At 45.2% G+C, this 26743-nt stretch overlaps 1 protein-coding gene across 1 annotated transcript in view; it reads right to left on the reverse strand.

The window, feature by feature from the left end:
- Positions 1 to 15590: 15590 nt before the first annotated feature.
- Positions 15591 to 26743, reverse strand: part of CHMP1A (charged multivesicular body protein 1A) — a 65379-nt gene continuing 54226 nt past the window's right edge. The window contains exon 7 of the mRNA XM_078670464.1: positions 15591 to 17509. Coding sequence (XP_078526590.1) covers positions 17488 to 17509 — 22 coding nt within the window. The 3' untranslated portion in view covers positions 15591 to 17487. The remainder of the gene's footprint in view (positions 17510 to 26743) is intronic.

Raw genomic sequence — 26743 nt, forward strand, 5'->3', positions numbered from 1 at the left:
AGTGGATGACATCGTTCCTGAAGAGATGATCGCAATTAATAGTGAGATGTGGCATGGTCATCTACATTACGGTCTATGAAGGCCTTGAAGCTGAAGGTGCAGTTGATGGAGTCATTGTCAACAAAGATCTTTGTTACCGTCAACCAAGACTATATCATAGGATTCAATGGGGAGGTTGTTGACAGGATGGTCATGGACAGTGGAGTCTTTTAGTTCGTAAGCAAGGATGACAGTACCGCTGATAGGTAGGAAAGTAATTTTACAGGAGGTCTTAGCAGGTGAGATTTCATGCAATTTTTTTGTGGAGGTTCATTTTCCCCCTTTCTGGATTTTTTAGGAAATTGCAGTTTTTTTTCATGAGGAGGTGCAGGCGGTTTAAAGTAACACGTCCAGCACTGGAAACTCTAAATGATTCCTTTTTTGAGCCACCTTCATGGTAGTGGTGCTTTGTGAAGCACTTTTCATGGATTCATGCCCAGAGCCAGGGCTGCTCCTTTGGCATTTGAAGGCTTCCCCCCAGAGCAGGGGCAGCCTCTTTGGCAGTGTAGTTTCCTCTTCTCCAGCAGAAACAGTGCTCTTCTCATCATTCAGAGTCTTGGAAGGAGAGATTTTACAAATTTCACAACGCAGCGCCTAATGAACTGGTTAAAGGCTATGAATACACTGCATGTAGGTGATCAGTGCAGATTTTGCTCTGTCCATAAGTCGAGCAGGATTTGAAGAGATCCCTCTTCTCCTTATAAGTCATAATGGTAGTTTGGGACAAGAAAGGGTCTCCCTGCTCAGAAAGTGGAGATCTTCCATAAAATTCCCTTAAAACAACACACAGTACTCTGCAATCACAGAGAGGTTAGAGCAGAGCTCTTTTCCAGTACTCCCTCATACACAATGTGGAGTAAAACTCTGAATCAAAATAACACTAAGGATCCAAGAGGGAAACCCCAAATGAGAGCGTATCACTTCCTCACAAAAGATATGATCTTTAAGAACCAGGGGGTTTGGTTAAGGAAAAGTATTTCTTTATAAGGACAAGTCGAGAACCCTCCCTCACCGGAAGGTGAGATGCTGCATCATGGGGCGCCATCCTTCTGTACATAATAACTGATGGGAATACAACCTTTCGGATACATCGACTAGAGTTTGGTGGTGATCCTAAGCGTTGTGGTCGACGTCACAACGTTTTACGTCATTTCCACCCAACCTTCCTCTGTTTAAATACTTGTATTGACGAGAGATCATCCTCTCGCCAGGCCAGGAGCCCCCAAGAGGGAAATGCACTCGGAATACAAGAATGGCGAGTGTCGCTGTTGGTCTGACTTTATACTCGCCTTTGTTTAATATCGTTATCAGCACAGAGCCGTGTTTGGGAGATGGCCGGAGCTCACGCCTTTGTCTTATAACATTATCGGCTCGGAGCTGCTTTTGGGAGATGGCGTGAGTATGTTTCGTTATACCTGCTATCACGGAGCTGAGACAGCTGTGGGGTACTGCATGGCTGAAGAGAGGTAAAATTTGACTCCTCCAACAGGTAACCCAGTTTTGGCTTTCATATTCATGTCAACAATGTTTTTAGGGAGAACTCTTTGTGCCCCACAGTATATAAAGCGATTTTCCTTTTTGTTCCATTCAGATGGAGATGGTGTACTGATCACCCATCACTTTTGTGGCCCCACACAATCACAGCCAGTATATCCATGTAATATATTTTATGATTCAATGCAAAATGACTTGATCTGTTTACTGGTCCTGAAGAACGCCCAAGAACCCCGGCAGAAGGCAGAAACATTATGACCACTAAGGGGGTATATTTGCTTTGAACCCCAAGTCCTCTTTTCTTTTAACCCTATCCAGGGGTACCATTGAATGAAACTATTGGGTCCCGTGAGATAGTTTTAACTTTTCCCTTATCTCTTTTTGCACTCTGCCCCTCACTAACATATCTCATTGGCGTCCCCTATTGAAAACACCTCAGCTCCTCTCCACCTATTTCACTCGGTGGAGAGTTGTAGCCCACACCTGGGACCTTGCGGATCCAGTGTGAGCAGGGAGCCCCATGATGAAGCATGTCACCTTCGGGTGAGTGAGGGTTTTCGTATTTATAAAGGAATACTTTTCCTTAACCAAACCCCCTAGTTCTTGGAGACAGTAAAAATCTGAGCCAAGTTGGCTTCTAGCTGGAGGAAAAATGGTCAGCATCCGCAAAAAGGAATGAAAAAAAGTGCAGTAAAGCAGAGAAAATATCTGTGTACGAATTCATATTCAGGCACATGCAATCATGAAGAAGTGGACGGCATTTTCTCTGTATTTTATTTACTGATTTAGGATGGCGGATACCACTTGATCCAGTGAACACATTTGAAAAAAATGTACATTTGTTAGCGGAAAAGCGCATTGTGCAATATATGGAGCAGATCAGCATCAAATGGTAGCTGCAGGGAACACCAAAAATGTGAAAAAGATACTCCCAAAAGGTCTGTTGCTACAAAGGAGTAAAGGGGGGGAGAAATAGAGTGTGTGGTGGTCCGCGCATGAAAGAGCCACCAGCATAAGAAAGAGAGAGAAAAACACAAAGCATGATAGTGGATAATTGGACAGGGGGGTGAAGCACAAAAGCAAGAGAGATGGAAAGCACATGCACCCTCAGAGAAAAAAGAAAAAAATTGTTCCATAAAAGTGAGGACTGGAAGGATACAAGTCAAACGGTCAAAAGAAAGCTATGCTCTTGAGGAGGGACAAACACAAGATGGGACAAGGAAAGCCATTGAATAAGAAACAAGCAAATGAGAGCGCCATTAAGGCCACGCAATGGGTGGGCCAACAATACGTTTCTCACAACCAGTCAGCATGCGTTGTCTGGTAGGCGAGACTTAAAAACTCAGTGCAGTAGTTCGGCAAACAACTTTAATTGTCATGCAAACTACGCAATAAATAGGAAAAAAATATGCTAATTCAATACATATTTTATGGATGTCCTTAAAATCTCAGCAAATATATTACTCTACAGACTAGAGCAATGATGAAAAGTATTATCTTTAGTTAAAAAGTCCCAGTTTCCTGCTTGGCGGCAATCACGTGTGTCCATCTCTATGACGTTATACAGAAGACAAGTAGCATTATAATTCGTACAGTTTATTCTTTGTTACGTCCCTGGTCTGGGCGCTTTTCCGTGTTGGTGGCTGCGGGCAGCACATCGGCGTTTTTAGGTCTCGGCCTGCGTCGCACTGCGTAAGCAGTGGGCGGAGTCTGAGATTTTATGTTTTGGCTACAGTGGGGCTTGAACCCGCCCCTCTTCTCCATTGGCTTGCTTCCTAAACGGAGGCCAGCCATTGGAGGAGAGGGGCGTTACTCTGTTCAAGCCCCGTCTTTTTGCGATTCGGAGGCGTGTTTTTTGCAGTTTTTAAGCCGTGACGCCATTCGTCATTCATCTGCTAAAAACACGCCCCCGAATCGCAAAATGGCTGTGTGTTTCTCCGAGGCATTTCTGCCTCGCCTCGGAGAAACGTGGTCGTGTGGAGCGCTCCTCTCGTCTTCAAATTAAGCCATGCCTCCCCGCCACATGCAATGCATCCATTTTGCTTTTCTATTTTAAATAAAATAATTATATAGATGTAAACACGCCACACAAGTCACGGCAGGAGCATCCGGGCTCCCCTTGAAAAACTGCAGATAAAGATGTCAGCCATGGAGCCTGTTTGCGGCGGCGCCAGCAGCTGCTGTGAAATAGCAGCTGGCCCGGCTGATTACAATTACCTCGGAGGTGGTGTTCTGAAGACGCCAGGGCAGCGCGGCTGTATTAATGGATTATTGAGTGAGCGGTGAAACCTTGGCCAGCTGATGCTTTTTATTACAGTCAGGCTTTATGATGTGTAAGCACCACCATATCTTTTTTGTTCAAATCTGTTTTTATTGTGAACACAGCGATAAGCCTACAACCCCATTGCAGGGCCGGCCGCGCAGAAAAAAAAAGACCAGTGGGCAGTATTAACCGGGGGAGGTGGAACCATTAACACAGCGCCCTGCCTACAACCCCTGGAGGGGCCGGCCGCGTGGCTTAGGGGAGAGTATAACAAGAGGTGGTCAGATGACGGCAATGCGTCGGTGTGCGGGGGAGGTGCGTACGCAAGAGAGAGCAATGGTGCCACATTTTCAAAGGCCCAACAGGGGCCGAACTGCCCCAAAGAGGGGTGGAAGCCAGAGTGGCAAGTAGGAAAGAAGAAAAGTCAGAGGAGGAGTGAGTAGTAGCGAGGTGGAGAGGGATCTGGGGGGCGTGACTGCAGTCGCCAATATGGGATGGACAGCGCAAATCGGCACTGGGGGAAGCGATTAGGTGGCTAGCCTGTTTGGGTCAGCAGGGATGAGGGCATCCTCAAACAATTGCAGGGCGCAGAGCCTGGGAGGCATGTGGCGGGCATAACTGATGGAGCACAGGTATCGCACGAGAGGTTCCCACACTGCCTTGAAGCGTATCCCCCGTGATTGTATCCGCGCCGTGAGTAGCTCCATAGTCAGGACGTGCCAGAGGCGCACGAACCAAGAGGCTATCGGCGGTGCCTCAGTCCGCTTCCAGTATAGAGCAATGAGTTGCCTGGCTGCGCCCAACATGTGAAGGGAGAGGATCCAGTCGCTGCGCGTGAGGGCCCTAAGTGTGGGGGGTCGAATGCCCAGCAGGAGTGTGCAAACCTCTTCAGGGAGGGGAAAACCCAGCACCTTCTTAATGTGACTAAGGACCTCCTTCCAAAAGACAGCTAGGGTAGGGCACGACCACCAGATGTGTACGAAGTCACCAGTCGCAGTGCCACACCTCCAGCACAGCGGCGAGGAAGTGGGGAACATTTTGCTGAGTCTCAGGGGAGTGTAGTACCATTGTGTTAGCATCTTGTACGCGTTTTCCCCCTGTGGGATGCTGCGGTAGGTTTTGGGGATGTCGTTCCAGATCCGAGTCCATTGAGATGGCGTGATATCAGCGCCAGTCACCGACTGCCACTGCCTCTGATAGGGATGCGCAGGCGGAGCGACGGGGTGTTGCAATATGTTGTAGATCTGGGAGATGAGCCGTTTCAATCCCCCGAGGGAGCGTGCCAACTTCTCAAACGGGGTATATGCCCTGGTAGCAGCCGGATACATGTCGTCCCCCGAGAGCCAGTGGCGTAGCTGCGCATATTGTAAGCTAGCGGTGAGAGGAAGGCCAAATTCGTCTCTGCAGTCCAGCCACGATTTAGGCGACCCACCAAGAAAAAGATCTCCTGCGACCCTGCAGTCTCCTTGAGTCCAACTCTCGAAGGCTCGGGTCTGGGCAGCAGGGGGAAAGTGCGGGTTACCTGCAATGGGGGTGTGCGGAGAGGGGAACGCTTTTTTAACAACTGGAGGAAGCAGGGGCGGGAGGGAAGCAGACAGAGAAAGCACTGCCTGTGGCTGCCTGTCTCTGCCGTGGCTCTGCACAGCGGAGTGATGCTAAGCGTGAGTGATGAAACCTTGGCCAGCTGATGCGTTTTATTACAGCAGGCTTTATGATGTGTAAGCACCACCATGTTTTTTTTAACAACTGGAGGAAGCAGGGGCGGGAGGGAAGCAGACAGAGCAAGAACTGCCTGTGGCTGCCTGTTCCTGCACAGCGGACTGATGCTAGGCGTGAGCGATGAAACCTTGGCCAGCTGATGCGTTTTATTACTGCAGGCTTTATGATGTGTAAGCACCGTCGTGTTATTCACTACTGGAGGAAGCAGGGGCGGGAGGGAGGGAGACCGAGAAAGCACTGTCTGTGGCTGCCTGTCTGTACCGTGGCTCTGCCCAGCGGGCTGATGCTAGGCGTGAGCGATGAAACCGGGGCCAGCTTATGCGTTTTATTACAGCCAGGCTTTATGATGCGTAAGCACCGCAGTGTTATTCACTACTGGAGGAAGCAGGGGCGGGAGGGAAGCAGACAGAAAAAGAACTGCTTGTCCCTGCCCTAGCTCTGCACAGCTAGGCCTAGTTCAAGAGCCAGCCAGCTGATGCCCAGTGCTACAATCATTTTTGGCGCCCCCACACCCCATGACCTGCGTATCCTGCTTCCTGCTCGGACATATTTTCTCGCTGTGTCAGATTGTAAACAAACAGCAGGGGTATTTTTTTAAAGAGTGAAGAAGAACTTCACACGGTTTAGAGGCAGGGGCCAGCAGGCTTCCGGAACATTCAGAGTGGGTCTGTGCAGGTGCACTCAGCGGCTGCGAGTGGGAAGTTTATAGACGGCAGCTGCCGTAGCAGCGCAGAGTTCAGGGCCCTATGGACGACAGCAAGGTAAGCGACAGCAATGTAGCCTCAGGGTGACTCACCCTGCCTATAGAGATGTCCACAGAGCTCAATTTCCTGTCTGCCTTGAAAGCCCAATGTTATGGTTGCTTGTACGCTGCCCATTTTGTTTAGGTTAGTAATGAAAGAAGAATGCTGTGTGTAAACGGCCAGGTCAGCATTTGCCTAGCACAAACTTGAAATCCGTGTATGCATGCCTGTTAGTAAAGTTTGTTATCCGCTATCGTTTAAGGGGAGAGTCTTGTGATACTTTCATTGATAGGCGACGTGAAGTAATGCGCTGCATAAGGAAAAGAAGGCACGACTTGCTAATAAGTTTATATGAACAACACTGAGAATTGTAGCGTGAGGGTGTTTGTGGCATTGACTACAGGAATTATGTGTCATGTGAGGACCACATCACGTGGTTAGGTCGACTGCTTTATCTTAACATGTTATCGAGTATCGTGTGCCACGTTGGGTTCATTAGCATTATTATCTAGCTACTTTTTAATGCACGACGGTATTACTGTCACGAAAGGGGTTGCAATACTGTAGAAAACTGTTATTTCTGAATTGTATTTATATAGCGCTTACTACAACTGACGAGGCGTCAAAGCGCTTTTCGGTGAGTACCACGCTACTCCGGAACTTAAAAGGATTATTGGTGTATTAGAATAGGGAACTCAAAAAGGATTATTGGTGTATCAGAATAGGGAAATAGGTGTTAATTTGAGCGGTGGACATGCAAGTCTTTCAGTTGGATTGAATAGGGTAATGGAGGGATGGAAGAGTCTATAAAGTGTTATTTGGGAAATCATAATTGTAAGATGAGCCTTGGGATGAGTAAAAAGAGATGCAGGAGGGTAGAGTCTCTAGAAAGGGATTAGGGAAATCATATTAGTAAAATGAGGTTAGGGATGAGTAAAAGATCTAAGCACCTGTAGCAGATGTTACTGAGAGCCAGGCCCTTCAAGGGAGCTCTGTGGCCTGCCCAAAGCCCGTTCACAATAAAAGTGTGCCCTTTGTGTGTGTTTTAGACCGGAAAGACTCCCTTGTGAAAGTATATTTGTGAAAATCAGTAGGAATGAAAATTAATGTTCCCCCACAGCCATAAAACAAGAGCATGGTATCGTCGCACACTCCTGTTACAACAAAAGACAGAGTATGCAAACTCCTATTGGGTGTAATTTGGAGTCATACAGCGAAATGACACACACCCACTTTAAAGAATTTTGGCCTCTCAAAGAAAGCGAAAATGTTATCTATACAGTGAAATAACCTATATTTTAGCAGCCGATTCTTTTATTTTCTTCCTAATGTGAGTAATCTGCAGCACTTCATAAAAAAAGTGTTATGTTTTTATCCTGGTCAGTATTTAGCACTCTGTGTGGTGGTTGTCCATGTAAGCCAGGTTCACATCAGCCAGTATTGAAGAATTGCAGATAGAACGGGAGTGCGACATGTTTATCCACTTGTGCCAAATGTAAGAATGTTTACCATTACTTGATGCTATGCATTTTATTGCCAATTTGCTTCTTCTGTGCGCGCCCACTGCCTGGTGTGCAATCCAGCATCCTTCCTGTAATCACCCTTTGTGGTAACAGTGGGCGACTTAATTGATTAAAGAAGCCAAAGGTTTTGGTGCGTTGCCACAAGCTGAAATAGTGCTAGGGCTCGAGATACAGAATCGCACTGCAGTAGGCAGCAGTGTTGTCATCCTGTGTGTGGGAGGCTCTGTGTGGGTGGGTGGCTCTGTGTGGGTGGGTGGCTCTGTGTGGGTGGCCCTGTGTGGGTGGCTCTGTGTGTGTGTGTGGGGCTCTGTGTGTGTGGGTGGGGCTCTGTGTGTGTGGGTGGGGCTCTGTGTGTGTGGGTGGGGCTGTGTGTGTGGGTGGCTCTGTGTGTGTGTGTGTGTGTGTGTCTCGCTGTGTGTGTGTGTGTGTGTGTGGGGGGGGGCTCTGTGTGTGTGTGTGTGTGTGGGGGCTCTGTGTGTGTGCGGGGGGCTCTGTGTGTGTGCGTGGGGCTCTGTGTGTGTGCGTGGGGCTCTGTGTGTGTGCGTGGGGCTCTCTGTGTGTGCGTGGGGCTCTCTGTGTGTGCTAGGGGCTCTCTGTGTGTGTGTGGCTTTCTGTGTGTGTGGCTTTCTGTGTGTGTGGCTCTGTGTCCGCAAATACTCTCTACTACTCTCTAATGCTCACCTATTGCCATTGTAAATGACAATAACAATTATTTATGTTTTAAAAAAAAAATGTCATGAGCAATGCCAATAGCTCTACCTTTAATAATGCAGAGACCATTGCATTGTAAATGCTTGTTCATTTTCTTGTCTGTAAGCCCCTGAATACTGTTCCATCTTCTTGCTGGGTAGCAGAAGATCGGATCGCGATGCGTAGAGAGGCCACTGAACCTTCCGGATGCACTCTCTTTGCGGTGCTGCCAACAGATATAGAGAGGATACCGGAGTATTATTAGGACGCCCAGCTGGCAGCTCAGTATCCAGCAGTGCACGCTGCGTTTGTTTTTGTTGAACTAGTAACTGCACAAGTTAAGCTGAGAGTTGTGTCCTGGTGGCTGTGCTGCTTGCACACACCGAAATAAAAGTGCAAACCGGCCCGCGACAGCATGGGATAAAGCCCTAGCCTTCAACCAAGAGGTTAGAGGACTCCTTGGGCTGTAAAATACGGCACGAGCACAGCTAAACTGACCATACAACGTACTTGCCATCAGCTGCTAGCTTCACAAGACTCCTGGTCCCAGGATTCACCAACCCAGAAGGAGGGGCTTGGGCTGCTAGCGCCCTCAAAAGCTCGCCATCACTCCCGCGCCTCCAGTCAGAGCCAGGAAAAGGCATGGCAGGACAAGGCCACCCTCCTTGGTTCGCTGGGACAGAACTCTGAATCTCTTAATTTGTGCATCTGCAGCCCCCACCTGAGGGATCGGGCTTGGACCACAACCTTGATCTCTTGTTGGCTGTTCTTGGTCTATGCTCAAGTTTATATTAGTATCAACTACAGTAAGCTTTTGATCATGGTGAACAGGAAACACCCGGGTGTGACAGCAGCTAAATCAGCCAAAAAAACACAAGCCTCCACCTCCATTTTGAACTATAACACTGGTGCCATGGGGGTGATTGAAAAGCAGATCATCGTCGTTGAGGAAACCTTAACTAGTTGTACTGTTGATAATTACGGAATGGTGCCAACTACTGTAGGGGCTGATGGTATCCCTGATCATAGTAACTCAACTAGTAGGGTGCAGTTGAAATGTACGGAATATCGTTAAATCTCCCTCTTTATGTCTGCTAGTCACTCAACCCAATAGAAAGCACCTTAAATTTCCATTTAGCAATTCGACTCAGCCCAAAGAAAATCATTCCCCAGCTCCTAACAACGTCCAAGTCCAACAAAGTAATAGATAAAAACTTGTCCATATTAACCGAGGATCATTCCTCATTAGCAGCCTCAGTGCAAGCTCTCCCGCACATGGTTAGGCTCTCATTTAGTGCCCTCACTGAGAAATTAAAAACCATTCAGAATAATGTCTCAACGTGTATGGATCTGCTGGGGAAGTTTCATACACCATCTGACTGCCTGCCCCCAGCGAGGGATAATACAGTATCCTACAGCACCTAGCAGGGCCTGACAAACTTTGCCTAGCCCGAAATGAGCAATTACAACAGCCTCCAGTCTTAGCCGGTACTCCTACTGCACCCCTACCTAATAACCCGACAGGTGGTAGATCCAACCCTACCTCCTTGTTCCAACAGGTCTGTGCCACCCTGGACAATCAACTCTCCACGATATTCTACACCTTTTTAAGCTCATCTTTAGCCAATAACGCCATTAAAGAGTCACCAAATTTTTACCCTACTTCTTAAGCTGAGCATTTGGATCTTCCACCTGCAGCAACACCTCATGGGGTAATTTTAGCTAATGTCCCCTCCCTCTCTACTCCAGTTCATGAATCCTGGATTTCACTAGGGAATACATCTTCAAATTGGCTAAATGCGAGGGTGGTGCTGGGCAGAGCGCTTTTTGAAGACATCAATATGATTAGAAGAGTCAAATGGGCTGGTTTGTAGAGTAAATCACTCCAGGGTGATTGTGTGGTGTTATCTTTCAAATCCCCCAAACTAGTTGAAACTATACTAGAGGGAGCCAGTTCTACATCCTTGACCGCACAAAAATTGTAGTTTTACCCCTTGGTTTTTCCTACCAGCCTCCTGTTCTCCAACAAATTCCACCAGCCAGCCCATTTTAACTGGGGGCAATCTTCTGTTTCCTCATTTTAAATTGCCACTTATAACCGGTTTGACAGCCTGTCCACAATGAATGGAGTGGATTGACTGAAGGCTTCTACTATGTCCAGTGAGGGACTTTCTGTTGGAAATCTTACCCTCCCGGAGCTCACTCCTGACTCCTATCTAGATATAATGGCTGAATGGGATTCCCCTTCCACTTAGGCTAGTCCTCATAGGGATCCAATAGCCACTACAATGGACCGATCCCAGGTTAACCTTCCTGTTTTAGCAAACACTGTTCTATTCTGGAATGTTGCTGGGCTGCGCCACAAGAGTACTATAATGGAGTGGTTAGACTTTGTGTCTAACTTTCATATTTTATGTTTACGAGAAATATGGTCTGTGGACCCAATTAATCTGAATGGTTTTAAAACATTTCACCCCAGCAATTTCCTCTATTTGTGGGAGACCCAAAGGGGGCCTATGTATTTATGTGTCAAATCAACTGGCACCCCAATATTGCAGTGACCTCCACTAAAGTATTTTACCAAATCATTTCTATCGAGATTACATCATACAATACTTTGGCTATAGTACATTTTTATAACAATACCTGTGTGCGGGATATTACTTCGGCCCTCCATCAATTAGATACTGACCTTGAGTCACTATTTCCCACTGGCTGTAGGTACTCAATCATTCTAACGGGTGGCGATTTTAATCTTCAATTATGTCCTCAGCCACCCAACAAGGTCTGTGGGTTGGATGCCCCAGATAAAGGTGATATTACTCACTTTTTACATACAGGTTACGGGGACTTGTTACATGATTTACTTTTTAAATACAATCTGAGTTTTTGTAATGAACTAATTAGCCCCCCAGTTGAAGTTAAGAGTACTTTTAACAGGAGAGGGAAGAACAGTGTCATCAACTACCTGCTGTTCCCCTCGCGTTACTCAGAGCTGGTCTTAAATTTTGTTATCCATGACACTGCAATTAGCGGTCACTTCTCTCAGTATCGCTTTGAATATCAATCTCCTCTTTCAACAGGGGGGTTAATCAAAGCGTATTAACGGTGGAGAATATCAAAATCTCCAGTTTTAACGGGTACTCCCTGAGATGGTCTATGATTCAACCAAATCAAATCTTAAATAATTTAATTTCAACCCACAGTGTGGCCCTTGACACCGGACTAGATGAGCTTGCACAGGCACACAAAGTCATCAAGGCCTTTGAAATAATCAAAAAAGGTATTAAAAAAGGGCTTACTGCTAACCAGAACAAAGCAGGTTTGGGGATTTGATGTTAGTTTGACTCTGCCTGCACAAGGGCCCTTAGGAGTTTAAAAGCAGATCGATGTAAGCAACCTAGGTCCACCCAGGAAATTCGGGAGTGTAGACATGCGTACAAGCGTGCTATTAAATCCCGAAAAAAAAGTCTGAAGGAGTAGCCTTGGAATCAACTACTGCCTGAAGAACGACAACACTACCTTCTGGCCCATTATTAATTCCCCTGTCCTAAATTCAGCAGACAGTCCCCCCCATTGAGATCGCCATTACAGAGTCTGAATGGCTAACCTTTTCTAATCTCTACTCAAATCAGGATGTTAATGCCACTGCTCTTCCTAAGTTAGCACCTATGAGCGATTCTGCAACAAGAACCCTCCTAACTGACCAGATTTATCCTGATTTCAGTTTAGATGAGGTTGTTTTGGCTCCGAAGGCGAGTAAAGGAGGCAAAGCACCAGGTCCTGATGGTATTCTCGTAGATTTGTTTAAATGCAATATCGAGCTTTGGGGCTCCCTTTCAGCACTTCTTTTTAGAGCCAGCCATAATGAAGGTTTTTTAAGAACCTGGCCAGAGTCCCTTATAGTTCCCATATTTAAGGGAGATCGCAATAGCCCTGCGCAACGAGACCTATCTCTCTATTAGTAAAGGTGGCCGGATGTATTTTTTTAGGCAGATTGCAGGACTGGGCTGAGTCCAACAGCATTATTTCGGCTCTGCAGTATGGGTTCCGTCCAGGTGTAGGGACAATTGAGCAGGGTATCAATTTAAACCTATTTATAGGGGAATATGTGCATATTAAAAGCAGCAACTTGTTTTTAGCATTCGTAGATCTTCTGCTTTCGACTTTGATGTGCATGACAAATTATCATGCTCACGATGGGTGTAGATTACACAATTGTGAACTTTCTCAGACATCTGTACGCATCAGTCTGGCGTAGAATACGTTATGGACTAAACAGTGAATATACTCAGCCATTTAATATAGAGAGAGGAGTCTGTCAAGGATGTGTACTTGCTCAATTTTTGTTCAACCTTTACATTAACAGCCTAGATAAAACCTTTGCAACCTGCCTGATTCCTTCTGACGGCACTATTATTATATGCTTTTGTATCCCTTCCCCATGTGTCCTTTCCCTCCCTGTTGCCGCCTGTCGTCCTAAGTGCCGCTAATGAGGTTGTCGATCTGCGTACATACACTGAATAGATGCCACTTGTGTGTTATTGTTTATGATGTGTAAACTGAAAAAATAAACTTTAAAAAAAAAAAAACCTTGCAACCAAATGTTCTGATCTACCTCATGTCAGGCATCGACCTATCCAAGGACTTTTATATGCAGACGACGATGTATTAATGGCCCTCACTCCTCTAGGCTTACAGCTTTTACTCAATGAATTTGTACAGTTCATGCAGAATCATGGTCTGAAAATTAACATTAGCAAAATCTTTGTATGAAACTTGGGAAAAGAGTAACTAAGTACTGTGATATTTTTATTGAGGGTAACAATATTATGTTTACACCCACATTTCAATACTTTGGTATTTTATTTAATAAAGAAGGGAACTGGAACAGTGCGGTTAAGTCCAAGAGGCTCCATGTTAAAAGCCCTGCAGCCCTGATGAACTTCACTAGGAAGCTGGGCATGAAACACCAGAGAGAAATAATGATCATTAATAACGCCAAATGCCGACCAACTGCCACGTATGGGTCAGAGTTATGGATTTACGTCAATGTTGATTTACTCCAGCTAGCGGAAATTGCATTCCTAAAGAATCTTCTTGCCCTCCCGAAAAGTTGGTTAAACCCTTATCTGTCACTGTGAACTGGGAGCCCCTCGTTTAGCAGATCTGATTAAGATCCAGCCAGTTTTGCTCTGGCATAAGATATGGACTTATGACTATACTGAGCTTAACCATTCTATTGTAAAGGATTGGTCAGGTTCAAGTCTGCATTAAAAATTCCTTGGCTCAAATTTGTGAGTGACTTTCTAGCCAATATCGTCCATCCTGAGTATTTTGACCACCCTGAGCTTCTGATTAGTATCCCAAGGAAAGCCCTTAAAGTGAAATGCTACTTGTTACTCGAGGAATTGAGGTTATCCTCCGAGTTGAGATTAATAAACCCTCTGATTTGAAGAATCAATTGATCCTGACCAGCTACGATATGCAACCTTATCTAGATAATGTATATAATCCGCGTCATGGATTTGTATTGACATGGTTTTGGCTGGACATCTTTCATCATTTAACCAGTTTCCACATCTCCAAAACTGGCTGCATGAACCAGTGATATGCCAAACCGCTTGGTGTGTATAATGCCAACCAGCTTTTATCTACCTGCAATCCCTCCCAAGTTTGAATATATGTGCAGTATTGTCACAGTTTTTACTGCAATCCCTCCCAAGTTTGAATATATGCGCAGTATTGTCACAGTTTTTACTGGCTATTAGAGGTAGAAAGCTGTTGCAGAAATGTTACTGATATTAAGAGGATGTTTCAGTTTTTTATCTATGTGTTTTTATGTATTTTGTAACCGCTTTTAAACTTTGACGTTATAATTCTGTAGCTTTTATGACTCTTTATATGATTTCGACTAAAGCTTATTTGACTTGACTTGTCTCTTTGTTACTTATATTTGGAAAATGTTATCCCTTGTGTTTACATTTCTGGCCGCAATGGCATGTAATAACTCAATTTCAGTATCCCAGCTTGGGTGTAATAAAGTGACAGACCAAATGCATACTGATAAAGTAGATAGCACTGTACAAACCTGAATCGGATAGTGGCAGATAAAGGGTGACCAAAGTACTTCTAAATTCCTCAACTGCTACCCATGAATTTGACAATGTGCTTATTTTGCCTTTTCCTTGGTAAAGCATGCAAGCCCAGTAGACAAAGTACATAGTGTAGTTGGCAGGTTCAACAATTTTATTCCGCGATGTTAGTTCTAAGGAAAAGGATATTTATTTGTTATTACATATATCAAATGATCTATTCATTTTGGAATAATTCTTGGATTAATTTCACAATAATGTACATGATTTTTGCTTGCAGCCAACAAATGCTTCACACATAACGAGTAGTGCCAGGGCTTTCTCACGGCTACAAATTAAAAAAACAAGTAGTCTAATCTATACACTTCTTTTTATAACTCTGTAGTGGTGGCAAGCCATGGAACGAGCAAACCCTACTATTAGCCTAGTGAGAATTACCTCTGCTTGAGATCGCGTACGTAAATGTGGTTCATGCTGTCTGAAAAAAGTAACTTCGATGTTGCTAATCATGTGACCATATCCGCAAATGATATCTGTGATATCATGGTTTTGTTGTGCCATGTGGTCTACCTCACAAGACTATCACAGAGTAATAATGTACTTGTGTTGCTTTAATAAAATGGCCAATCTGTGTTAAGTCTGAAAGGACACACATTTAAAGACAAGGTTAGACAAATGTCTCTGGGAGATAAACTGTGGGTATAGATGTCAAGCACATGATGCTGGTTACCATAGTTCATTTTACAGTCTCAGAGACAGTGTAACACTGTCTGTTTCCATCGTTTTTGGACACATTGCAGTCTGGGTGTTTTTAACTGACAAGGGAGGTGTATTTGCATCCATAGGTATGACATGTATGTCTGGCAAAAAGCAGAAAGGAGATTGAGGAAGCCTGATCTTTTGTGTGGTTGCCATAGTGTGGGGTTCTGCATAGGCATCGCTGGCAATTACTCTTCATCCCATACCTCCACAACACCATTACAGCAGTTATCAGGATTTAAAAGCAAAAACACTGAACACAGCATTCAATATAGAAAGTTTATTTTACAATATAATAAAGCTGATCGCCTTCCACACACGCACACAGCCCAAGAACGCCTTGTGCTAGGCAGCAGTAAACCTAAAGGGCTTTCTTCGGCCATCAAGGAAAACAAGTCTTATGAATCAAAATAAGCTCTGGTGCCTATTCTTGGGAATCACAAGATCAAAAAGGTACAAAGGCTTCAATGTTTATTACGCAAAAGAAAGTTAAAAACAGTTGTTAAGATACTTGGCACCCACAAAGCATGGAAGGGCCAAATGGCTCTATGCATCACCTTCGAACCTCTCCTCTGTCTTATTGCTCAATCCATGTCCAGAAGGCCAGGAATTAAGGTCAAATATATGAGCTGTCAGGAAGGATTAGTGTTAGGGTTTTGTACATTATGACAAATCTCCCAAATATTTCACCCAGAAACATCAATCATAATACAACATGAACAAAACCAAACGTCACTGTAGATGCAGAATACAACCTATAATGCAAACATAAACATACAACAGCATGGCCTAGTGTTTCTTAATCATTTGAAAGTAAAAAAATATACGATTTAACACAATGAATTAAAACAATATTTTTAAAAGGCACCTGGGTTTTATCATTTGATCAGGTCTGAGCTTGAACAGTTAGAGGGTGTGGGGGCCACAAACAGTAGCAGGCACATCCGAGTCGGTGGTTGAGGGGTGAAGATTATGAGGCCAATGATATCGAGGACCAAAATAACAGAAAAGAAAAAATATTTTCAGTCACAAACCAGCTCTAAGGCTACCAAGAAGCATAGGCAGGGGAGTTACTGTTTGATACTAGTCCTCGCCAGGGACATTGGTTAGGCACAAGCCACAGTTCTTTAAACTCATCATGGTTAATATTTTGGACATTATCAGGTCTTACATAATGCCCGTATGTAATTCGGTGCTCTAGCTCACTAAAAAAGGGCAATGACGGTTATTCACCAATTGTTCATGAAACAGGAAGGCCTATATTCAGTAAAACAAATGCACTACCTAACATCAAATCTTAACAGTATATCAAACTTCACTGATCCAGTACAGCTGGGTTTTGCCTTCATGAAAGCAACTCATCATTGGTAACTGATGGAATGACTGACAGGGCTATACTCCAATTCTTAGGAGCGATTCGCACGGGATTCATAAAGAGTCAGGGAAGGCAATGACAACCTGATCTTCATGGCACATTTAGGAAGTTTTTGCAGAAAGTCTCCAGTGCAATCCAGCACTCACTACAGACATGTCCTAGGAGGATGCATCAAAACTGGTGCTTTGCCTCTTATGCTAACTGCACAATCTCAAGGTGCACGCAAAGAAGGCACAGCTTCACATTCACCGCAGTGCATGGAGACTGGGAAAACACTGGAGAGTCTTCACGCCCTGATTTTAGTGCACAGTAAAGAATGGCAACCAAAAGACAGTACATAAATGATCTAATGACCAAAAGACAATTCAAAATGACCATCACTGTAATATGCCACAGCCAACTAAATCATTTTATATATAGACACACACAGAGACACACATACATACAGGAGCCCGTCACTGATGTTCCCTTTAAAACGACACCACCCATAGTTAAGACCCAAAAAACATCCACTGAAACCCCTGTCACCCTCCCATCAACCTCCGTCAATGACGTCATCAACTTAGTTGTCTGGAAAGAATCAAAGGAAAAGATAAAACAGGAAGTTCCTTTTTCGGTGTCAGCTCCACACATTTCAGAAAGACAATGTTGAGATAGAGCTGGGTCAGGAGAGAAGAGTCCATGCATCTTCCTTTTGATTCAGAAGGTTGACGTGAGGCTGAGGCATTTCGCTCCAATCTTGAAAGCAGCCAGTGCAGAAAAGCCAGTCTTCGGATTGCATATGCCACTAATTCCGTAAGGCGGCAAGCCTAAAAATAAATATGCACAAATGAACGCACAAATATGTAAAGCAATAACTTTGCAGGTGTGTGAAGGACTACAAAATAATAAGTTACTTACCTTCAGTAGTGATATTTCAGATGGATACATAGCCTTCCTGCAAATTGCATGCTTTATGAATTATCCTTCCAGGCTTCAGATTGGTCCATTAAAGGTTTTCCCCATCAATATCTTAGCACCTTCAGGTGACACCATGCAGCTTCTGCAGCAACTGTCCCTCCGGACAAGATAGCATTGGTGTATACAAGGTATTAATCTGCATGCTTTCATCAGTTCCTGGTACTTTTCCCCATCGCATGGAGGCATGCTGAGAAGGACCAAGAGAGTGACAAATACAGCACTTAACTAGTTTGCATACCTTATTAGTCACAGCACTAACTCATAGGTATGCCGGTGAGAAATTTGTGGGAAGACTAGGTATCTACCAGAAATACGGTTACCAAAGGTAGATAACTTTTTGGAGAGAGATACATCTTCTATGAGTGAGTCCTGAAGCAATACCTCCCAGGGAAGTTTGATTCAGTAGTGTCAGGTAACTAAGAAAGTCATGTAGCACTGCTAAGGTAAAGTACCGGTCACTGCATGCTGGAGATGTGAGGCAGTAGTGGTAGGCAAATGTATACCAAGATGATCATGTAGCTGCCCAGCAGATCTCTACAAAAAGGGGGTCTCCGGAGAAAGCTATAGGGGTAGCATTGGCTCTAGTGGATCTTTCTCAGCTAAAGCATAGCAGATCTTAATACCCCATGCTAAGCTGTTGTTTATTGTTCACGGCCTTTCCCTCCTTAGCTCTAGCAACGCCCAATAAGAGTTTATCATCCACCCTCTCCCGATGAGGGAGACTGATGTAGCAAAACATTGGACACCTGGGATCCAGTCTATGCAGTCGCTGTGGAGAAGAGAAGAAAGATGGAAGGGTAATAGACTGAGCCAAATGAAATACAGTAACCTCCTTGGGCAAGTATGTTGGGCAGGAGCAAAAGACCAACTTATCTAGAAACTAAAGATGATTGATCTGAGCGGGACTGAAGTTCTGACCCCAAGCATAGACGTTACTGCCAACAAAATTGCCTTTAGCACCAGAAGTCGAACCGGGAAACTGTGGATTGGCTCAAACGGAGATGCCCTCAAGAATGTCAATATGATATTCAAATCCTACTGAGAGATAAGAAATGCAATTAGAGCAAACAAATATAGGCAGACAGGGCCACCAGATAGCTCTTACCTATAGCTACACCAGATAGCTGTATAAAGGATAACACGAACTGAAAGACATTGGAGTGTGACATTTGAAGTGGTTGAGGCCTTCAAATTCCCACTGCTGAACAAACTTGTTCCATTTATCTGTGTAGATGGATTTGGTATTGTGCTTCCCGGCCCCTAAGTTGATCTCTGTGACTTCATCACGTAAGCAAAAGGTGTCCAGCTGGCACTGTTCAATCACCACACATGTAGTCACAGCATTTGGGGTTTGGGGTGAAGGATATGACCATCCTGCCTCGAGAGCAGGTCTCAATTGATCAGCTTGCCAGATCTTCAGCACCCAATTTGGAGTGACCAGAATCATCCATGCTCTATCTTATTGCACATTCCACAGTATTTGAGACAAAAATTTAATTGGCGGAAAGGTGCACAGGAGTCCCCAAAATCAGTTGAAGCGGAAGGCATCTCAAAATGAACCAACCAAAGGGAAGTGCCAGGTATAGAACTAAGGGCACTTCCTGTTCTGGACCAAGGCGAAAAGAACCACAAATAGAATACCCCATCTCGAGAAGATCACTTCTGTTATTTTGTAGTCCTCCAGTGAAAGACAACAGATCATACACCCTCACACAGAGCAGCTACGTGAAGCAATAAGGGAAGATTCCCAGTCGCAGCACCCACCCACTTATTTATTTTGGAGTGCTCCAGGGGGAGTGGACGTTTGCTCAGAACAGCCTCACACAATCGAACAGCATGTGCAAGAGTCTGGCTTGAACACCTTCAGGTAAGCTAGTGTAAGGCATCCAAGTCTGCTGAAGTAGTGTGACAGCCATGCCCATGGACCGAGCAACAGTGACTGACAAGGTCCAGGCCACACTTAAAGATGTTTAAATACACTCAATCTGCCATTGACCAGAAATCTAAACAACTTTATCATTGGGCTTGGCACGCTGCTTACAGTACATTTCATTCATTCCCACAAGACATACACTTAATAGCTCATGAGACATTTGGCATTTGCAATGTGGTGGCCAGGCAACCAGAAGCAAAGACTTCCCAGCCCACAGACCCAATATTCTTTGACTAACGGTAGGTGCCAAGCATAAAGCACTTGGATTTTGCTTCTAGGTGGACATTTGGAGGACCAGACTTTCCAGTGGCAGGTGAGGGGACTTAAAGATGTGGTCACCAGAGCAAGCCTACGGTATCGGTCTATCCGTCTGTGGATTGCGTAGCCCAAAAAAGGGTTTGTCTCATGCAGACATGGCACGATCCAATGGGGCCTCATTGAATAGAAGCAAGAGCAGCTAAGAAGGAGGCCTGCAACACCTCAGTCAAGGCAAGGTCATTCCAAGCCTTTAGTTGATTTTCAAATACCAGTTAATAATAAGGAAAACTCCTCTGAAGCAGAACAAGAGGGGTAAGGGATGTCAACTTCTGGTGTAGTGTCCATGCCATGGCATTTTGTCAGTACAGATATGAGTCAGCATCAGTATTATAGTGGGGAAGGAGGATATCAGCCTCCAAATAATAATCATCATCATCATCATCATCTTTAGGACAATCATTTGTATCCATCATTATGAGGGCCTGGGAGCCAGAGAGGAGTATCTCCTACATCAAGGCAAATCTAAGCCCTCAGAGTGCTCTGTCAACATTGTTAAATTTCACCTCTACTTCCTCTCTCGTCACACAAATGAATTATTTCCTCTGGCTTGATGACCTAGAGAGCAACTTCATAGTCTTCCCATGAGTCTTCCCATTGACCCATCCCAGTCCGGATTTCGAGCCAACCACAGCACCGAGACCGCCCTCATCGCAGCCACCGACGACATCAGGACCCTGCTTGACACCGGAGAAACAACCGCTCTCATTCTCCTTGACCTCTCAGCCACCTTTGATACAGTCTGCCATCGCACCCTAATTACTCGCCTCCACAACGCCGGGATGCACGCCCTGGAATGGATCACCTCGTTCCTCTCCGACAGAACCCAGAGAGTCCACCTTCCTCCCTTCCGCTCAGCGGCCACCATGATCATCTGCGGCATACCCCAAGGCTCTTCGCTCAGCCCAACCCTCTTCAATATCTACATGAGCCCCCTCGCCACCATCGCACGCAAACACAACCTCAACATCATCTCATACGCAGGCGACACCCAGCTGCTACTCTCCCTCACCAAAGACCCAGCCACCGCCAAATCCAACCTCCAGGAAGGAAAGAAAAACATCGCGGAATGGATGAAACTCAGCCGTCTCAAACTGAACTCAGACAAGACGGAGGTCCTCATCCTCGGACCATCCCCATCCGCCTGGGACGACTCCTGGTGGCCCACAGCCCTGGGCACCGCACCAAAACCCACTGACATTGCACGCAACCTGGGATTCATCCTGGACTCCTCCCTCACGATGATCAAGCAAGTGAACACCATCTCATCCTCATGCTTCAACACCATGCGCATGTTCCAAAAGATCTTCCGGTGGATACCTACAGAGACCAGAAAGACTGTCACCCAGGCCCTCGTCACCAGCCGGCTGGACTACGGGAACGCCCTCTATGCAGGAACCACAGACAAACTTCAGAAAAGGCTCCAGCACATACAGAATGCATCCGCGCGACTCGTCCTCGACATCCCTCGCCATAGCCACATATCTGCCCACCTGAGAGACCTGCATTGGCTTCCCGTCAGCAAAAGGATCACCTTCAGGCTCCTCACCCACAAAGCGCTCCACAACACGGGCCTCGAATACCTCAACAGCCGCCTCACGTTCCACACTCCAACATGCCAGCTCCGCTCCGCCAGCCTCGCCAGCGTACCACGGATATGCAGAACCACCGCCGGAGGTAGATCATTCTCCTACCTGGCTGCCAAGACGTGGAACTCCCTACCCACCCACCCACCTACGACTGACCCAGGACCATCTCACCTTCAGGAAACACCTCAAGACCTGGTTCTTCGAACAGTAGCAGCACCCCCTCCCCCCTTTTCAGCGCCTTGAGACCATCACGGGTGAGTAGTGCGCTTTATAAATGTATTGATTGATTGATTGATCTGTGTTGGTGTCAAAGGAAGTTCCTACTTTATTGGGCACAGCACCATAGCAGACTCCAGCTTCCTCTTGGGCACAATTTGAGAGCTGACCATCAAGATGATCAATCTTTACAACCATACCCTGTTAAAGCTTCTACACCTGATGACACCTTTGCTTTATCATACAGCAAGAGTGAAGGCCACTGCCTACCATAAGGTGTCCAGGGCATATAAAAGAAGAGAAGAAAAAGCTTGTAGGGACATTGTCCAAGATCAAGTGTACCACGCAGTTCATGTCCCTGCAAAAGTCCATGCTTGAGGATCCTTCAGACTACTTCAGAGGCTTTGCCAAAACAAAAATTGTCAACCCCTAGCACGCAAAAAAGTTCAAGCCTGCAATACAAGACCGAATGTTGATCTTTTTGGTCACACATCAAAAATTAAAGCACTAATCCAGGGACAGGGGATTCTCCACTTCCTGACGAATAGAGTAAGATTGGTGCTGTGGGGAGCAGCTATAATATTGCCACCTCAATGGCATTGCTTACCAGGAATGACCAATATATCTGGGAGGAAATGAAAAAAACTAAAGAAGCTCCTCCTAGAGGTGCAATGAAGAATGCACCCAAGGGGGTGAAGAATCGCAAATGCAAGCATCAGGTGCACCCTCGAAGCAGCTGACACTGCATCTAGATAACTCACTATCAGCATCCACTTAAGGTTTCATGCTTGGCTTAAGGTATCAGGTTTCTGCCCAGAAGTACAGGATCACCTTATTTGCCTTCCACTTGATTGCCATACGTTATTTGGCCCTCAGGTAGATGGAATGTTTCAACAGAAAATTAAAACAAAATTATTAACACTGAAAAAGGCAAGTACAGCAAGCATTTCAGTGGGTACTCTACCATTGCCCTCAGCTGCAGTATTGCTTCCACACTACTCCACTGAATCCTTCCACCCCACCACCAGTATCAGCAAAGATCACTGCAGGTTGCTGTTGGACAAGGTGCTCTCAAATAGGACATCAAAAACGCCTAGGGATCTACTACCTGTGCTTACTAATCCCCAAGAAGGATGAAACACTGCAAACTATTCTCTATATACAAGCTCTCAACCAATATGTCTAACCATTTTAAAATGATGATACTGCATAGTGTCATAACATTGTCAATGTGGTTGCCATATGGCCTATATCTCCAGAAAGCCTGCTTCCATATCCTGATACATCAGGCCCAACACCAACATTTCAGGTTTGTGGTAAGTGAAGTTCACTGCCTATTTGAAGTACCACTACTGAGGGTCACAGCAGCCCCTAGAGTGTTTACCAAATGCCTTTAAGTGGTGGCAGTGCACCACAGATGCACTCATTCATGTTTCCCCAAACCTGGATATTGGCTAGTAAAGGAGACCAGTCATTAATAATGCCTTGTCCACCCCCCAAACATTCTACTATTTCACGGATTAGACTTTACAATCAACTCAAAAAATTCACACGTGTGCTCAACAAACCTAAGAATTCAGGTTACCAATAATTAATTCAGTCACAGGCAAAGCTAATGCCAGCCCGTAGAAACTGATGGCTATTCAAAGGATGCTTCCATGTTTTTCAAGTCAATCCTCTGACAGTGAGAATGCGAATAAAACATTTGTAAATTATGGTGTCTTGAAAGATTATGGTTACAAGGACAGATAGTACAAGTTACAAGAAGAGGTCATAAGTTCTGTCTTGTAGGAAAGAGGGAAAAAGAAGGAATACGCTTCCAAGGTCATCCAATATCCTGCAGAAGTATTATTCCCAGTTCTGTAGAAGAAAACACAAGTAGACCATGAGCTGACCCCTCCTCGCTCCATAGAGCACCATGTTTAAGGAACTATACAAGATACTAGAGCTGGGGAGAGGTTACTCATAATGAGTGGTTGCTGGAGGAACGTTTAAACAAAGAATTTCGACTTCAGTTCTAATGCACAATAAGAAGGGGAGGCTTTATATGAAATGGTATATTATTTAAGACAAATTGAACTATCACCATTTCCTTTTAAGACTTAGGATTCTACTATGTGTAAACCCAATTATTTGGACTTAACGCTGCTGACCGATCACTTGGATATTCCTTACTTATAAGCGAAGGAGATCACAAGGAGTTTTCTTGTGGGCCTTCGCCAAAATCAATTTGGCCTTGCGCTCCCGATGGCATTCAGGTGCATGGATGTACAAGAATTAGAGCTGCTGTATCATGTTGAGAAAACATACCGATGCATTCCTGTTGCTTTGATACATATGCGTCTTTACATTTGTGTGCCTAAATGTGAACAGATATTTCAGCATTAGTGGAATTTCACTAGTAGGACACTGAGAGGCAAACTGTAAACCCAAGGTCAGTGAGGAACGGACTAAGATCATCTGGCGTCAGTCTGCTAGTTGTCATCCGAAATACTCTTGTGTAATTGTGTTTGAAGGTGGAGTCTATGCTTTAGCTGCACGGTGCCAGTGGTGAGAGAATGCTGGAAAAAATTAATTCAGAATCAGTCTGAAGCCTGGAAAGATAATTCACACAGTGAAGAATTATAAAAAAAGATGTTTCTATCATAATATAATACATAAAGAAATACAAATTGTCTTGTCTGTGTTTTAAGATTTGCATTTTATCCTTAGGTGTCCTTCGCACACGTTTTGTAACTGTGCTATACTGTGGATGTTCAAGAAAGTACATCCTTCCTACAACCGGACTCACATCTCAGTTAAAAACACGGAGTATGCAATTAATACTCACTGTGAATGAGCTATGTGACATATTGACCAATGGTAATATAAAGTGATGAAGGACTAACAGTAGTTACTTCACAGCCAATTATCTTTCATTACTCTTAAATCCAATTGCTTCTATTCTATAGGACAGGAAGATTCTAACACAGGAGGAAGATTGGAGCTTACCTAGATATTCAAGAAATCAAGAAAGATTCATTTCCATAAAATGCATCAAAATGTGAATTGTTTACTTATAGGCTGGCGTCGGACCCCGTGCACGAGGTGTCTGGGCAGGCAGAGACTACTGGGCCACAACTGTGGGGGATGAGGCCTTTAACCACTGCTGTCCTGGGGCCACCCCTACTGTGGCTCTGCAAACTTGGTCAAGTATAACCCTTTACGCACTTGCCCTCAGTCGTAGCATAGGTGATCTGCAAGTGGAAGCCTCCAAGTGGCATGTGGCAGCCCGGAAGCACTGTGCGGCCACATTTGGCCGTCCTGCTGTAGTTGATCTTCCTAGCAGCAGGACGGAGCCTCCAAGCAACACACTGCGGTCCTCTCAAGGACTGCGCTGCAGTCAGCCATGCAGGGCGGTGCATCGATCAAAGGATCGCAGCAGGAACAGCAGCTTCTATGGGTGGGCCTCTTCCAGGCAGCCGCAGCAGATCGCAGCTTTCTACGGCACTCCCGCTGATACTTGACTCACATCATGGCTCACTCAGGTGCTACGGTGAGTACTTAGTGTTTTCTTCTTGGACAGACTTGGACAGACATACACACACACACACACACAATGGCTCCTCGTGCAATGGATGCCAGTCACAATCTTCAGCACGCAGTTCCTCGAGGCGACTACTTCCATTCTTCATAAGTCACCCCAGGGTAACTCGGATCACTTAGTCTTCAGGACTGGGCCGGCCCCAATGGCACAGTTGGCAGCCCCAGAATCACAAAGTCCACATACAAGGCACACAGGCCACCAACAAGGGTTTATCCCAGCTTCAATCGAGCCCACCACACAGGCACACAACTTAAGAGGCATGGAGGCAACAACTGGGATAGTCAACAGAGGCTGCACTGCCCAATACTACTAAACAAAAAAGATGCCAGACAGATTTTATTTTTTCATTTTATGTTCCCACTCAGTCAAAATGTACTGGAGGGTAATCTATTTTATTTTAGTTTTTTTGGTTTTTTGAAAAAGCATTCATCACATTAAAAATATATGTCATCAGAAATAGTCATCAAACAGTGAAAAAATTACATAAAAAATAGAAACAACAGATGTGCAATTCTGTGCAATAGTAAACTGTACAAGTGCTCAAAAGAAATATGTGTAAGTTGATACAGACAACACGAAACAATACACAATCATATAACTAATGATACATTCTCATTAGGAACCAGTCCTTTCTGTTGGATAAGAAAGACAAGCGGGCCTCAAATTACAGGTGAAAAAACTGCCTGTCTTACTCGAGCCTAGAATTAAGAAATCTAATTGGGGGGTTGCACCACTGGGGAACACAGACTGTGGATTTGAACAGCCCTAGTGGCACCCTTATTATTTTTCCAGGCTCTGTGTCAACGCGTTTCGAACCACCACGTTAGTATGGGTTCTCCTCAGGACATGGACTGGACAGATGCCAAAACTGAAAGTGACCAGATAAGTCACTGGTATATAGTTGAAATGTCGCTCGGGTAGATGTAGCTCAATTGGAGGTTGCAGTATAATTAGGGGTCTCTCGTGTGGCGTATTTCTCAATATAATGGCGTGTAGACCACGGAGAAAGATCATGCGCGGTCTCCTGACATAAGGCGGGACCAGACTGGGCTGGAGCCGACCGGCACGAGCAGAAATGACGAGCAGTCAAAACGATCTGTTCGTTGCACTCAGTAGCGGCGTTCAGCTTGGCCAAGCTGAACGCCGCTACTGAGTGCAACGAACAGATCGTTTTGACTGCTTGTCATTTCTTGGTTTACTAAGATTGGTGAAATAATTCCTAGCAGACACCAACTGAGAGACGCCTGGGTTCGGGTGCTGGCCGCCACCGTGCCGGTCGGCTCCAGCCCAGTCTGGTCCCGCCTTATGTCAGGAGACCGCGCATGATCTTTCTCCGCGGTCTACACGCCATTATATTGAGAAATACGCCAAACGAGAGACCCCTAATTATACTGCAACCTCCAATTGAGCTACATCTACCCGAGCGACATTTCAACTATATACC

This window comes from Lissotriton helveticus, chromosome 12 (assembly GCF_964261635.1).
Source record: "Lissotriton helveticus chromosome 12, aLisHel1.1, whole genome shotgun sequence".
Lineage (NCBI taxonomy): Eukaryota > Metazoa > Chordata > Amphibia > Caudata > Salamandridae > Lissotriton > Lissotriton helveticus.